This window comes from Pyxicephalus adspersus, chromosome Z, assembly GCF_032062135.1.
Source record: "Pyxicephalus adspersus chromosome Z, UCB_Pads_2.0, whole genome shotgun sequence".
Classification (NCBI taxonomy): Eukaryota; Metazoa; Chordata; class Amphibia; order Anura; family Pyxicephalidae; genus Pyxicephalus; species Pyxicephalus adspersus.
This window is the reverse complement of record NC_092871.1, coordinates 32,929,500-32,944,262: the sequence shown is the minus strand read 5'-3', so window position 1 is coordinate 32,944,262 and position 14,763 is coordinate 32,929,500. Positions and strand designations below refer to the sequence as shown.

Here is a 14,763-nt window from a genome sequence, read left to right as displayed (position 1 = left end):
GTTTTATATATTGCATGTGAAGTGAAAATCAACAAACTATGAAAAGATTTATGAAATCAATGTTTATTCCATGTTTTCTTCATTTCCACTAAAATACCACTAAGCATTTACAACCATTTAATAATTACAGGCTTATTCAAGTGTAAAATAACTTTAATGAGTGTTAGGTTAAAATTAAAAGGCCATTTTCTGTTATACCTTTGGAGAGACTGGAGGAAATTAGCCTTCTTGAAGTTATGTTGGCAGTCCCCTATTGTACCTCATTTACAAGATCCATTTTTAAGAGGCAATGATGTTCTAAAATCAAAAGATATTGTGCAATCTTCCATCGGGGACACTTAAAGGAACAATAGTCAAAGAGTGAGGCATTTCTGTACTTTGGGAGATTGTCTCCAAATTTTGAATGACTATATATACACTAATGAATTAACACTTGTGTACAGTTAACAAATCTAAGGATTACTGTACATCACTATAAATGAGTAGCTAGAAGAAAATCTGTTCTAACAACAGTTTAACAAATGGGGCCCTTTTATTCCCTCTGTCTTCAGAAAAATGTATTTTATGTTTGCATTTATCAGAACGAATAAAATTCCAATCTAAAGGAAGCCTACATTGTATAGGATCATGGGCTCCCTTCACCCTCATATTGAAACTGAGAACAACGTAACCAAGAATAATGTAGCATAGGCAAAGCACAGGAAGCTGTGGTGATGAGAGACGCATTGCTGAGGTCTTGATCAAATCCAGACTCCTTACTGCAGAAGACCTATAGAGGCCGTCATCATCATGACCACTGTTTGGCCACTAACTGTTGTACACAAAGCAGGAAGAGGAGATCTACAGTTAAATTGTGTCATTTGTCACAGCTTGGCAATAGACAACTATAGCAAAGAATGCCTTCTGCCAGCTTCAATGACCCCCAACAGGCCCTCCTGATGTGAAGAGGCCTGTCCAAAATTGGTAGGGGTCATGTCAAAAATTTGCACCTGGACCCATAGATCTGTAGAAGTGTAGAGTTGTCACAACGGTTCCAAATTCCAGTTCATTAATTAAAGGTCTGTAACTATGCTTCATTTAAAAGAAAACAGATTTTTTAAGATTATATTGGGCAGCCAAGTGGCAAATGACATTTAATAATAAGAAACGTAAAGTTATGCACTTGGGGGCTAACAACATGCATGCTTCATACTGTCTAGAGGGAGTATTTGGGGGAGTCAGAAATGGAAAAGAATCTGGTAGACCTAATTATAGCATGCAATGCCAAGCTGCAATATCTAAAGCTAGCAAAGTACTTTCTTGTATTAAAAGAGGAATAGACTGCAGAGATGGAGACATAATCCTGCCCCTGTACAAAGCATTGGTCAGACCACATCTGGAATATACCGTCCAGTTTTGGGCACCAGTTCACAAAAAGGACATTGTGGAATTGGAGAGAGTGCAGAGAAGGGTAACTAAATTAATAAAAGGAATGGAGGAGCTCAGCTATGAGGAGAGATTAGCTGAACTGAATCTATTCTCCCTTGAGAAGAGATGTATAAGGGGAGATATGATCACCCTGTATAAATATATAAATGGTCCATATAGGGAACTCTCTTCCTGATTATTCACTTTGAGATCATTACAAAGAACAAGAGGGCAATCTTTGCGTCTGGAGGAAAAGAAGTTTAAGCTCCGGATAAGGAAGGGATTCTTCACTGTAAGGTCTCTGAAATCGTGGAATCGGCTCCTTCAGGAAGTAGTTTCAGCAACTACTATAGATTTCTTTAGGAAATGGCTGGATGCTTTTCAAGAAGCACAGAATATAACTAGTTATTAGGGATTTAAAGATAACAGAGACCGTTGATCCAGGGAACATCCGATTGCCTCATGGAATCAGGAAGGAATTGTTTTCCCCCGTTGTCCATAGGGTTTTTATCTGGGATATGTTTATTTCCCTTGTGGTTAACTTGTTGGATGTCTTTTTTCAACCTGACTTACTATGAAACTATGTAACTTTATATTAGAGAAAGAAATAAGGGAAGTTCATTTCTAGTGCCTACTCAAAATATAAGGATCGAAATGAATCACCTCTCGTGACACTGCTGATCTAGTAAGCAAATACCATTCTTCCTTCTTGAGGCTTTGAAAAGAACAATTTCCTTTAAATGTATCTATATTCTCAGTTTTTTTTTAAATAAAGAATCCAGTAACAGGAGATGAGACAGGCTTATCAGATGGTTTCTGCATAAAAAATTGTGATTTTGTACTACACAATTAATTCTCCAGAAAAAAAGATATTGAAATATTAGACCAATAGGGATTTGCTGTGACGTAACTTCTCCATGTGGACTGGGATGTATTCTTTGAAAAATAAAAGCACAAGATGAATTTGTTCAAAGAGCCCAGTTTCAGAGCTCTTATTCAGTTCCTTATTTCTATTGTCCAGGGTCAGACACCACACTGAGCACACATTCCAGAGTTGCTCTATATAGACTATACAAACTTTTACCAACAATTCCCAGAGGATTCTTCCTGTTTGCATCTGTAAGTGAGAGTAACATAGAACACGTCCATTACTCATCAGACCTCTGTACAAACACAAAGTCCAATTGTTACACAAAGAAGTGCTGAATATAGTGAAGTGTCAATGATTTAATTATGAGTCAGCCGGATTTGAGGAACCTACAATGATTTAGCAAGAAATAAGTGAAAGATAAAGGCAGACAATTGTATTGTTTTCCCTGTGGACGAATTTGTTCCTTAATTTTACAAAAGACTTATATCTACAAGTAGTAAGGAAATAATCTGCACAGGATAAACTGCAGAGAGGCTCATTCCTAGGTCCGCTAAAGTGTGATTTACTGTGACCTGAATTGTTTATGTGATAGGAAGTGAAAGGAAAAAAAAAAAAAAAATAGGTTACATTACTATTTTACCATAGACAGAAAATAATACAAAATTTATATCAATTAGGGATTTTTAAGGCATGATGAAGCCGTTTATCTGTGAAACGGGTTGAGAAAATAGTGAGGTTATTGTACTATGTATGATATGAAATATTGAGATAAAGATATATATTGACATAGGTTGTGTTGTGCACAATGACCTTACAAGGTGGAGAATTATTTCATTGTTTTTTTTATTCTTAGACATAACATGTTTGTAAACATAAATTGTAAATAAAGTTTAGGATTTTAATATAGATTTTTTTTTTTTGAAGATACATGCCTTAAAAATCCCCAAATCAATACAAATTTGTATTTGTTTCTATCTACACAGGTAGGATAATTGTTACTGGAAATGATCTTTCCTGATTGACATAAAAATGCAAAGCTTCTGCAGATTAAGTTTTTTTTGTTTATTTCTCATTTTTTTTACTTCTAAATAGGTGTGAAATAGAACCACAGCTGACATGTTCTTAGGCCTTAGTCTACACAGACATTTTCCCCAGTGTTTACCTTGAGGCTTTAAAAGCCTATGTTTCAAATTCCCATGTATCCCGAAGATCTAATCTACACCAGGACGTTTCCTTGAGGCACGTTTATGAGTGTTATCTATAACGTTGCTTGCATTGTTTAAAAAATTAAAACGCGGAGTTAACACTGGAAAACACGTGAAAACGCTGGTAAATGCTTCCATTGGTTTTAATAATTGATTGATTAGGAGGCAACCTTTAAAACGCTAATTAAAATGCATAAAAATGCATATAAACGCAGTAGGGATGTTTACATGCGTTTTTAAGAACGTCCATGTAGACCCAGCCTAAAGCTCTGTTTTCCTCCAGACTACAATGGTTGGATATTTTCCCGGGTGCAGATAGAGGTTTCCCAATGGAAAAACCACCAGGAAACCATGCAGGTAACCTCTTGTGTCAATGAAGCCTAAAACTGTTCCACCCCTGAGACAGGCTATGGGGGCATTTAAACTTGCTCAATCTGCATAGGAAAAGGATGTGGCAATATGTACTTAAATAAATAGGCAACAAATTAGGTAAATAAGCAATAAATCCTTATTTTTAATGCTAAAAAATAAAAGTATAATACACTGAAAATTAGGGACATTTAAAAAAAAAAAAGCTAGGCACTGTGCTTAGCATTCTTCTGCTCAATGCTTGCGGTGCACTTTTCTAATGCTGCAGAATTACATATTTTTTATTCTGTGTGAAATTTTTAAATATCTACCAATTTACAGCATAGAAGAAGCATATAACTAGCATGATAGTTTGGGTGGTGCATGAATAAAACTGCGGTCTGAAGATCAAAAGTTTAAACCTAGTCGATGCTCTAATTTCTACATACATATTTCTGGTAAGAGTTAAAAAGGTCAGAAAATCAATGCACAGATTCTCAGCTAAACGAAACAGGATGTTGGATGGTTTCTGTCCGACACACCCTAGCTTCAAAATTAACCCCAGCCTTTTCATGCACAGGATGTATTTAGCATCAATAGTGTAATAGCTATCTGGTCTCGAGTGCAAAGAAACACTGATGTTTTTTTTTAAATGTACTGGTTTACCTTGCAAGATTAAATCAGATTCACATAATATCTCTTCACATGCATGTAAAAATAATTAGGGTATATTTAGGATTATGGAGACTGAAGTGCTATATAATACTTTACACGAGCTGTGCAACCTACAGTTTTCCAAATATTCTTTACTGTAACCTTCCAGCCTGCAGAGTCCCAGTGTACATTGTAAAGATCCAACTCTGAAATATTAAGGAAACCTAAAAAAAAAGCGCAAGATGAATTTGTTCAAAGAGCCCAGTTTCAGAGCTGTATTCAGTTCCTTATTTCTATTGTCCAGGGTTGGGTCTTCAAAAACATTTACAGCTACATCAAAATATTTGTTGTGGGTGGATTGTAAAAGCTTATAAAACTTGGCATGGCATGACCAGGTACTTATACTTGTAGGCTAGTGAGGTTTTCAAAAGTATATATATAATATATATATAATCACATATATATATGTGATTATAGGAGGTAGAGAGCATGTAACTAGCTTACAGCTCACATGTGACTAGGGATGAGGTTCAGGTTAGTTGCTACTATAGGTTCCCAGGAAATCTCTGAGATTTTCAAAGTGTAAACCTATGGCGCAAACTTTTCATTTTTTTCAGTATTGCCGCCACTAATAACAATCTATAAGCAGTGTGCAGTCTATATGCAGTCTCTATAACGCAAAGTACACACTATAAATCTTGCTTTCTATTCCTGCAGTTACAGAGACTAAGTATTAATATTAATAATAAACAGTATTAAAGCACCTCTTGCTCTATTGCCACCATCTTAAAGCAGACCTAAACTAACATTAATAATTTACATAAAAGTTTATACAATTCTTTTATGTAAAGTAAAAATGTTGTTATTTTTTGTTTCTACAATATTTGTTTAAAAAAAAAAAAGTGAAGCCCCTTCCCTTCTGTCTTTATCGCTGTGGCACCAGAGGCGCCTGGCTGCTCCTTCTGCACAATCTCAAGCATCCCTAGAAGGGGCATTTTCCTACATTTATGGGAAAGAAATGTGTGCAGTGAGATCGGCACTCTTTTTTTCCCCCTTTACAGCAAACTAGTGCGAGATCAGGTGACGTAGCCAGACCAAGATGGATGTGCCCGGCTCTTCTTCTGAGCTGGCACAAAGGAGACTTCCAGGACGGCACGGGAAGCGGTGGAGGACATCTCCAACGGGATTGAGGGATCTGTGGAATTAAAGGGAAGTGTCATTTTTTTCATTTTCTGTTTTGTTCTGCTTTAACTCAGTCCTCTCCCAGGGTTGGGTCTTTTGCTACCTTCATTGCCCAAGCCAGAATGATTTAACGCTCATGCATATCCAAGCGAGTTACTTGGCAGCTAGCTATGCCGTGCACAGCTAATTGTACATTTAACAAAAGAACAGACAGGTAAGTTTATTAGGTAAGAGACAACCTATCCCTTCTCCAATAAAGAGCTGCCTGCTTGCATTTTTTTTCTTTTTGTAAATTAGGCTTAGTTCTGCTTTAATACCAGAACCAGTTAACTAGAATCTTTCGATGGGGTTAGCAATAACAAATCGTGTATTTGTATCTTGTTTCCATTTAATATGGGCCTCAGCAGTTGTGGCCCATGTATTCGTTACATCACAAGCATTCTTCAAACACAATAAGATGATCTGTCACCTACAACAAACATTAGGTTTTATAATTTCTCAACCCATCCACCCTCTTTCCACTAAAAAATGAAATCTTGTTAGAGATTTGGGATAACAACATTTTTTTTTAATTTCCGATCAAGGTCCATATGTCCTGATCACAAATGCAGTTTACCACTATTTCATTTATCCCTTTGTCCTTTAATATAAGTTTCTTCAGACAGTTTATCCATAGGTAAATATTTCTGGTTGTTTATTTGATTCAGGTAAGCCATAGGAAAGCAATAACAGCTTGATAGATCTGTATAAATACATAATTTAGGGTTGTTAGAGAAAATGTGACATTTCTTTTATTTTCCTCTCTACAAAGATGCTATTTTAGAATTAGTTACCCCCGCACAGCAATTAGCTGGAATGAGCCATACGCTGTTGTCTATGTCTGTCATTTACTAAACTTTCTCAATTCATTTAATTGTGCTTGTACATTAAACTAAAAAAAGGCCTTTGTTTAGGCCAGAAAATAGGTTTTGCCAATAGTTTGGGTAATTTATTGCACAATTTGTCCAGCTTTTCTTGCTTGTACTATTGTGTTTGTACACTGCAACACTAAAACCCACTTTGCTGGGCTGGCAGGAGTCTGTATACATTACGGAAGGTTTGTTTTAGGATGGAGTAACATGTTTTATTGCAGCGAAGTAGCATCCATCCACCGTCCCTTATTATGCCTCTTCAGGTAGGAATCCAAGCAACATGTGTTCGATCATGACTAGGGTAGTGCGGATCTCTCCCCAGTTCACCCTTTTCCCCCCTTCCATTGTATATCTTAAACTTACCATTAACATTTTCTCCACCCCTTTACTTTCCAACCTCCCCCTTTCTTTTACTTAAACCCCATTAAAACACAAACACTTTGTTGTACCTAAAAATTGGCTGGCAAGCAGCCGTTTATTAACAATATTAATAATTAAAATAATACATTTGCATAAATTATCATAAATAACAACAAATAACTTTATTAACTATAAATAACCAGAAATAACTCTTGAATATTTACAAACTTGTTATAAACCCGAAATACATACAAAATTGTTAACACCCCCCAACCAATACAAACTATCCTTCTTTCTTTGGCTAACTTTGGCTAATGGAACCAAATTTAACACCCAACCTAACTAGGCTGCAGATCTTGGAAGGTAAAGATCGCCTCCAGTTGCAGTAACTGCAACCCACCATTACCAACTTACTATGCCCAGCACCGCCTCAGGGTCCACACCAGAACTAAATTAAGGGGACACCCCCACCATCCTGGATGCCCCCTCACCCCAAAATTACCACAGGGCACTTACCTTCCACCAGACCCCCAACCGCCACAGAGCACAAGAGTGACCAATCACCCTTGGGCACCCCTCTACACACGAAGGGCCCGCTGCACACCATCTTGCAGACCTAAAAACTAGTGTTGGTCGAATATCTCACTATTCGATTCGATAGCTATTTGATCGAATAGGCCAATATTGTTCGAGCCACCAAACGTTGAATTCAAACACCATTAATGTCAATGAGGGGAAAATTTGGGTTATTTTTTTGGACTGTGTAGAGCTTCTATAGCCTCCAAACACATTTAAAAAGACATGTCCAGACTCCCACAGCTCTGCACAACACTGTACAAGGAAAGAAAAATGTCAAGAAGGCATACTGAACTCATATGACCTCTCAATGGAGAATCTCCATTGAGAGGTCATATGAGTTAAGTACGCCTGCGTTCATAGCTGATTGAAGGCACGTACCCTGCACCCATGAGCCTCCAATCAGCTGTGGCCGCAGGTTCCCACTGTCCAGGTTTGCACTGTCCCTGGGCTGTACTTATCAATTATAAGTGATCAATGATAAGTACACCCCCCCACCCCCTCCTTAACATGAAACCGCTCCAGCGGCAAAAGCAAAAATATATTCACATATTCGCCTTTCAAAATCTTTTCTGGCATCTCATCTTTCAAATGTGCCAATAACGGCCCTTCAAAACATACATAAACCTCCCCCCGGGCCGTGTCACTCAGATTCCAGGTAAGCCAGGCCACGTCCTCGGACGGACTGGCTGCAGCATACTTTCAGGAAAGGCCCTCCTCTGCCGCTCGGGCAACCCAGGCAAATGGGGGCTGCGTTCCCTGTCAGCCACAGCCCCTTTCCTGGAAGGCGGAACGTGAGGCCCCGGCTTCTGGTGCGGCCTACCCAGACAAGGTTGCACAACTCACCAAATGGGCTGCTCCCTCTGCCAGCCACAGCCCCCCTGACGTGTGCAATACAGCGGGACCCCGCGAAGCCCGGGACCCCAGGCTCTGGCAAGGCCTCCCCTCACAAGGCCCAACCACGATCGGCCAGGGGGCTGCATTCCCTGGCAGACACAGCCCCCTCACCTGACCTCCGCCAGCGTAGAGGATTCCTCCCTGGCCTAGGACCAGACTGAGCAGATCCGGCTGACCAGCCAGGAGGATCCCGTGAGGGGCTCCCAGATTATTGCTGAGTTCTGGAAAAGGGTTCTGGACTCAGGCGCACTGGAGGCCTAGCTCTCCAAGGCCGTAACCCTCCTAATCTAACTACAGAGGGTCCACTAACAGCCCCCAACAGCCTCGGTGACCCTATTTTGCAGCTAGGCTTCACCTTGTGAGGCCGCCACAGCCCTAAGCTGACTCATTAATGCGTTCAAGGACTCCAATAATCCTACCTGCTTCCTATCCCAATTTTTTCTCCTATAAAAATGTGCTGTACTTCTGTTCTTGCCTTCCTCTACTCTCCACCGCTCTTTAACTTCCAACCAACCCCCTTCTGATTCTTCCCAAGCATCTTTCAAAACTTTATTCTTTCTCTCTCTTACTCCTCCCCCCTTTCTATCCTCACTGGGCAGCCCTTACACCCCGTCATGAAGGCCCTACTCCTATTTCTTGCTACGGCCCTTTCTTAATTCCTGGTAATCTCCTTGGAAAGTCCCATCAAAGAGGAAGACCTGTAAGGATGAGGCAGCAGATATCTGGGCAGTGATAGAAACGTTCTCTTCTCAATCACCATCCTTGAAGCTGGAATGCTCCCTTCTGCTCTGTCACTGTGCAGCAAGCTTTCCTTTCCTGCAGTGAGACAGGCAGTACCTGTACCCTGTGGATGGTAAACTACTGCAATAATAAGCAAGCATTCAAGCATACAGTGTTACAGACCTGAAATCAACTCGGCCCATGGCTGTGAGTGTAAAAGAAAAGGCCACCAGAAGCAGGAGTTTTGTTTGCAAAATATGTTGCAGCTGGTACCTTGCCTATTAGCTCTACCTCCTGCTCTCTGTTTTTTCACGGCTTTAAGCTATGTATACTTGCTAGATAATTGTTGCACCAGACGCAAATTTGTCTTTGGTGAAATCTGTACATTGGTCACTTGATTTTGTTTATCAATCTGCTGTAACAGATCACTAAACAACTGAACAGCGATGACCGCAGTCAGTGCTGTATGTACAGCGCTCATTCATTCTGCTATCACTGGAAGCAATCATGTGAGATTGTTTCCAATACCAGATATTTGAAGTCTCTGTGCAGCTATATATATTTACCATGAACATTAAGCACCCGGCTACATGACACAAAAGGCAACAAACAGCTGCTCCACAAATCTGAAACTTATTGGTACTTTACAAATAAATATATTTCTTCTGCGTGTTCCACTCAAACACTTATGAATAAATGCCACATCCCATTAATTCATTATCTTGAAGAAGAAAAAGAAGAAAAACTTTTCAAAAATACAAGGGACTTTACAAGAGAACAAATAAACTTTTTTTTTAAAGAAAAGCAAAACAATCAACATCTTCATTATTCAATCCATATATAGGAAAGAAAAGAAAAAAAGTCTCAATGCGTTTTCAGTCCATAATGACTGCTTCTTCAGGAGCAAAATAGGGCATGTCAAACCTATGTCACAAACAAATGACATAAATCTAAAATACCTGAATATACACAAATTTTATTCTGAAGAATAATGGTCCTTTACATTTAAACTGTTCATGTTACCATAAATCAGAATTACAAAATTATAGTTGCAGTTTCATATAATTGAAATGCAAAATCTTGGGATACTTTAAGAGGAATCACTAATACCTTAGGATTTATCTATAATTTTTACATTTTTCCAGGATTTAAAGATTTTTTTTACAAAGGAACATCTTACCAATTTCAGTCTCAGGACTAATGGGGTTTCTTTCGATGCCCTTTAGTAATATTGCATCTAATTCTTTTGAAAAAAATGGTTTACAAGAATGCAATTATTAAATATACATTACACAGGACCATACATACAGCAGCAATATATACAGTAACAAATTACTCTGATCTGTGGTTTTTATTAGGAGCAGACACCTAGAAGTGTGTTATTGTATAAAATCTTGGTTGGGTGCATTTTTTGTAGTGATATGTACATATTTTGGCAGCCACACTACATTACATTTCAGGTTATGCCTTACTGATCCAGTTTTCTTCCAGTGAGTTTACCGGAGTGTGAATCCTAATGAGATCAATAGACTGTTGGCAAAATTTTTATTTACAGCAAGCAAGAAACACTTTCTTACCCAAAATAACGACAGAATTTCAATATTTCTGACAACTATGGTGTTAAGCTTGTGTATAACTTCTACTTGGCTCTCAATTAGAAGAAGAAGTTGCACCGCCTTGGCCGGTACTGAATATCTAAGAATATCTAAGAAATAAAATTCTGCATAAAGTTGAAAATGATGAGAAGCGCATATGTTTTTTTTTTCTTGTCTGCCTTGGGGGACAACAAAAAGTGACATTAGTTTCATTCAAAGTGAGAGGAAATGCCTTTTTAGATGAACTACAACAAAATGTGCTCCCAGAGGAAGATCTCTCTATTTCTGTTCCAGTGATTACCATATAATTTCAAATATTTAATCATTTTCTAATCTAAAGCTGGTTGATAGGCACAAACTGAAAAAAGTTCTAATCCTTAGCTACTCTATGTCAAACAAAAAAGTATCTTGGCTTAAGATACTATAAATACACAGTCCCAATTTCTGTGATCAATACACATTGTCTAATTTGTATTTCTTAATTTGTATTCATAATGTCAGGGTTCCCTACTTTCTTCTCACTGTATGGTATAGAGTGAAAGCCTAATTGCTGTATCTAAAATCTATATTTATACTGGTACCCATTGGCTTCAATCACATGTGGCAGCCGGTCCTTAAACGGCAACACTGTTGAATGTTTTTTTTAATTTCAGTGCCTGTGGAGTAATTACCAACTAATGGTAGAACAAGGGCTCAGAAAAGCTACATGTTTAATATAGAGGTTACCTTTTTTTTAAATTATATTTTTGTATATTTTATATATATATATTTATATATAGCAAAACATACAAATCATATAATATGTTTCAATGTCCAGATTCCGAGGTTAACATTATCATTTAAATTTTTCTTTTTCTCTAATAAACACAACAAAATATTATATCAAGTTTTACGTTTCCTTTTAGATATGTTATTTTCATTCCAACTAAAGTCATTTCAAATGGAAACCCTAAACCAATGCCCAAATAATTTTACTATACTGTGATTTTATAATTGACACCCAAAAAAAAAAGTTAATATTGATTACCAAATATTTATTTTAAGACAATCCATGTGTGACACCCCAAGTCGAATATCTAAACCTATCATTAATATTTCTTCTTTCTTGAACATTTATTACTTTCTCCATCAACTTATCCCACACCTTAAAAAAAACATTTGCATCTTCTGCTTTTTCTGCTTCAGATTTTTCTCTGTCAAAAACTATTTTTAACATTGTGATTACCCCTTGCAAAGTGGGTGCTCCTGAATGAATCCATTCCACAAGAATAACCCTCCTGGCAGTCAATAAACGTATAGTGATCCAACCCTTATATTTTATACCCTTAGTAGGTGAACATACCTTTTTCCAATACCCAAATACACCCAAAATAGGATCTATCACAAATGACTAATAACCTTGACTTTTAGGTGTTAAGAATGCTTCCAACATAAAAAAAACCCCATGCTTTAAAAAGTCTATGAAAGTAAAAATCTGACAAGTTTGTTCCTAACTTAGAGATTTCTCCTTAGTTCCTGTTTAACAAATCCTCTTCCCTTTGAAGAGGAATGAAGGAGAAACCTCCTAGATGGGAACAGAGATTAAAACATGTTTTCTAGTACAATAAAAATTGGTAAAAGCTCTCTGTCCTAGCTGAAAAGATCTCTTTACATTGCCTGTCTATGTGACAAAGACCAGGCAAAAAAAGGAGGTAAGATGAATTTCCCCTATGGTGACAATTGTAGAATTCCAAAAGTTCAAACATGCATTATGTATGGATTCCATTGCTGCTTTAAACACTCCATGTAGGCTGCCAGTTTGATTTCCTTGAAAGTGGAACTTGTAAAAAAAAATTAAGGATCTTTGGCCATCTTGTACGTCATAACTCATGTATATGCATGGAGATTCATTAATTCCTGACAGCCATCATGATCATACACTGAATTGTGCAAATATTTTCATTTTTAAGTTTGGTTCCACTTTAATTCCATCATGCTGCATTTCAATTACAAAATAGAAAGGCATTTCTTGTTCATCCCCAGATAATGCAGTGAACTTGCCGCATTCATTACATGTGCAAGGCATGCTGCATATTCAGTGTGGCAAAGGCTAGCGTGTGGAAACTTAGAATGTAATTGTATACTGAAAAATGTATTTAGATATTAAGCACATTGGAGTAGTTTATCGGCTGGATGCCTAATACTGGTTTTTTATATTTCAGTTGATTTTGGAGTAAGTGCCCAGCTGGACAGAACTATAGGAAGAAGAAACACATTTATTGGAACCCCGTACTGGATGGCACCTGAGGTCATAGCATGTGATGAGAATCCAGACTCAACATATGACTACAGAGTGAGTTTTTTTTTCTTTAAACAAGCTCTACAAAGGAAGCACATCAAGTTCATGTGAAAAATGTGTCATTAGTCATCTCCTCTTCTGATAAACACAGGGCTCACCAGACTTTCCTAAAGGAAGTATGCTGACTGTGTAAAAATCACTTCCTAATAGGTTGCTGGGGACGAGTTATTGTTGAAATGCTTTCTATACCCCCAGGGAGTTAGGATTGCCAGCTGTAAATACAGAGAAGTATTGTGCTGCCTTCTGTAACAGTTGTTGCATCTAAAACTTAGCATTGTGTAATCCACCCATGCACTATAGCCATAGGGGTTTACTGATGTGAAAAGAATGTTATCGATAATATTTTTGCAGCTGACTATACATCACTCAGGAACTTGTCTTGTGTAAATCCATGATGCTCGGTGTATGTGAAGAAATATGGGGGGTGATCTGCTAAGGTTGAGAATCTTATCTGAAAAAAAAACATGTGGCCATGCACCTAAATTACCCAATCCTATGGCAAGTGTTCAAAGTTACCAGTAAATTGAATTTTTTTTATATCATGAAATATGCACGTAGTATTTAAATAGCTTTTGCAGTGAAGATTTTTAACTCAGAAAACCAGTATCCTTGGGTGCATGCAGTATATTAAAAATAGTAGTTTCTCCTAGAATACTATCAAATATTCATAACCACAAGCAGTGGGAATGTGTGTTTTTAAACTTTGTGCTACAAAAGTGCCTGTGGTTACAGCATGCCTGTTTGTAATGTATTTCATAGAGGACCGATATTGTTCTTGTATAGAAATCCCTTTTTTGCAATGGCATTATCCTCTATAGCTTTATCAAGCCAAAGAAAAGCAAACCAGACAAAAAGTGAAATTGGTGAGCTGCTAATATTATAGAGCAGGGGTGTCAAACTCAAATACACAAAGGAACTTTTTCCTTCTCATTAGATATAAACCCCTTTCATATGGAAACAAAAAGGCTTTGCTTTACATTCAATCTGGACCAAGCTCATAATGGGGAAAGAGACATAAGAATTTTTTTTTTACATTATATTTATTTTATTTGTAGTCTTCTGAGCTAAATTTCAATGGTAACCTTCTTGCACAGGCTAACAATAATAAAAACAATATTCTTCAATGAAAATCCAACCATTCAAGTCCATGCCTTGGAGTAGCAAAGAAAAGTACAGCTGAAGGGGAGTCCTGGAAATGCCAGACGCGACCAATGCGGAGCTAAATTTTATGAGTGGCCCGGCGCTGAAATTCCCTCTTCATTGAAATAGCACTACTACTAAAATTCCCGGCATTATTTGCATCTATAAAACAGTCCAATGCGGGGCCACACAAAGGCAGAGAGCCCGCTGGTCTATAGACGCAATTGATGCCGGGAATTGTAGTAGCGGCGGTATTTCAATGCAGCGGCGAGCAAGCTGCAGTTCATATTTCGGATTCCTTTGGGGACAAAAAAGGACAGTAGTGGGGGCCAGATTTGGCCCCCGGGCTAGAGTTTGACAACCCTTATATAGAGAACTGCAATTCTGTCAAATTGAGATGGTTCCATTTAACTCATTCCAAGGTTCATATAATCTATCCAGATTCTAAAAATATCTCATATGAGAACTGATTAGGTTGTGATAAGCATGCTGCATTGACCCATTGCCAAGCCGGAAAGCAATCATCTTTGCGCCAACCCTTCCAGGACAACAGTGATTC

The 14,763-nt window shown here is 37.9% G+C and overlaps 1 protein-coding gene across 3 annotated transcripts in view; it reads left to right on the top strand.

The window, feature by feature from the left end:
• NRK (Nik related kinase) overlaps positions 1-14,763 on the top strand; it is a 136,713-nt gene that overhangs the window by 49,257 nt on the left and 72,693 nt on the right. For all 3 annotated transcript variants that reach the window (XM_072430790.1, XM_072430791.1, XM_072430789.1), the window contains exon 7: positions 12,928-13,058. In XM_072430790.1, coding sequence (XP_072286891.1) covers positions 12,928-13,058 — 131 coding nt within the window. The remainder of the gene's footprint in view (positions 1-12,927; positions 13,059-14,763) is intronic.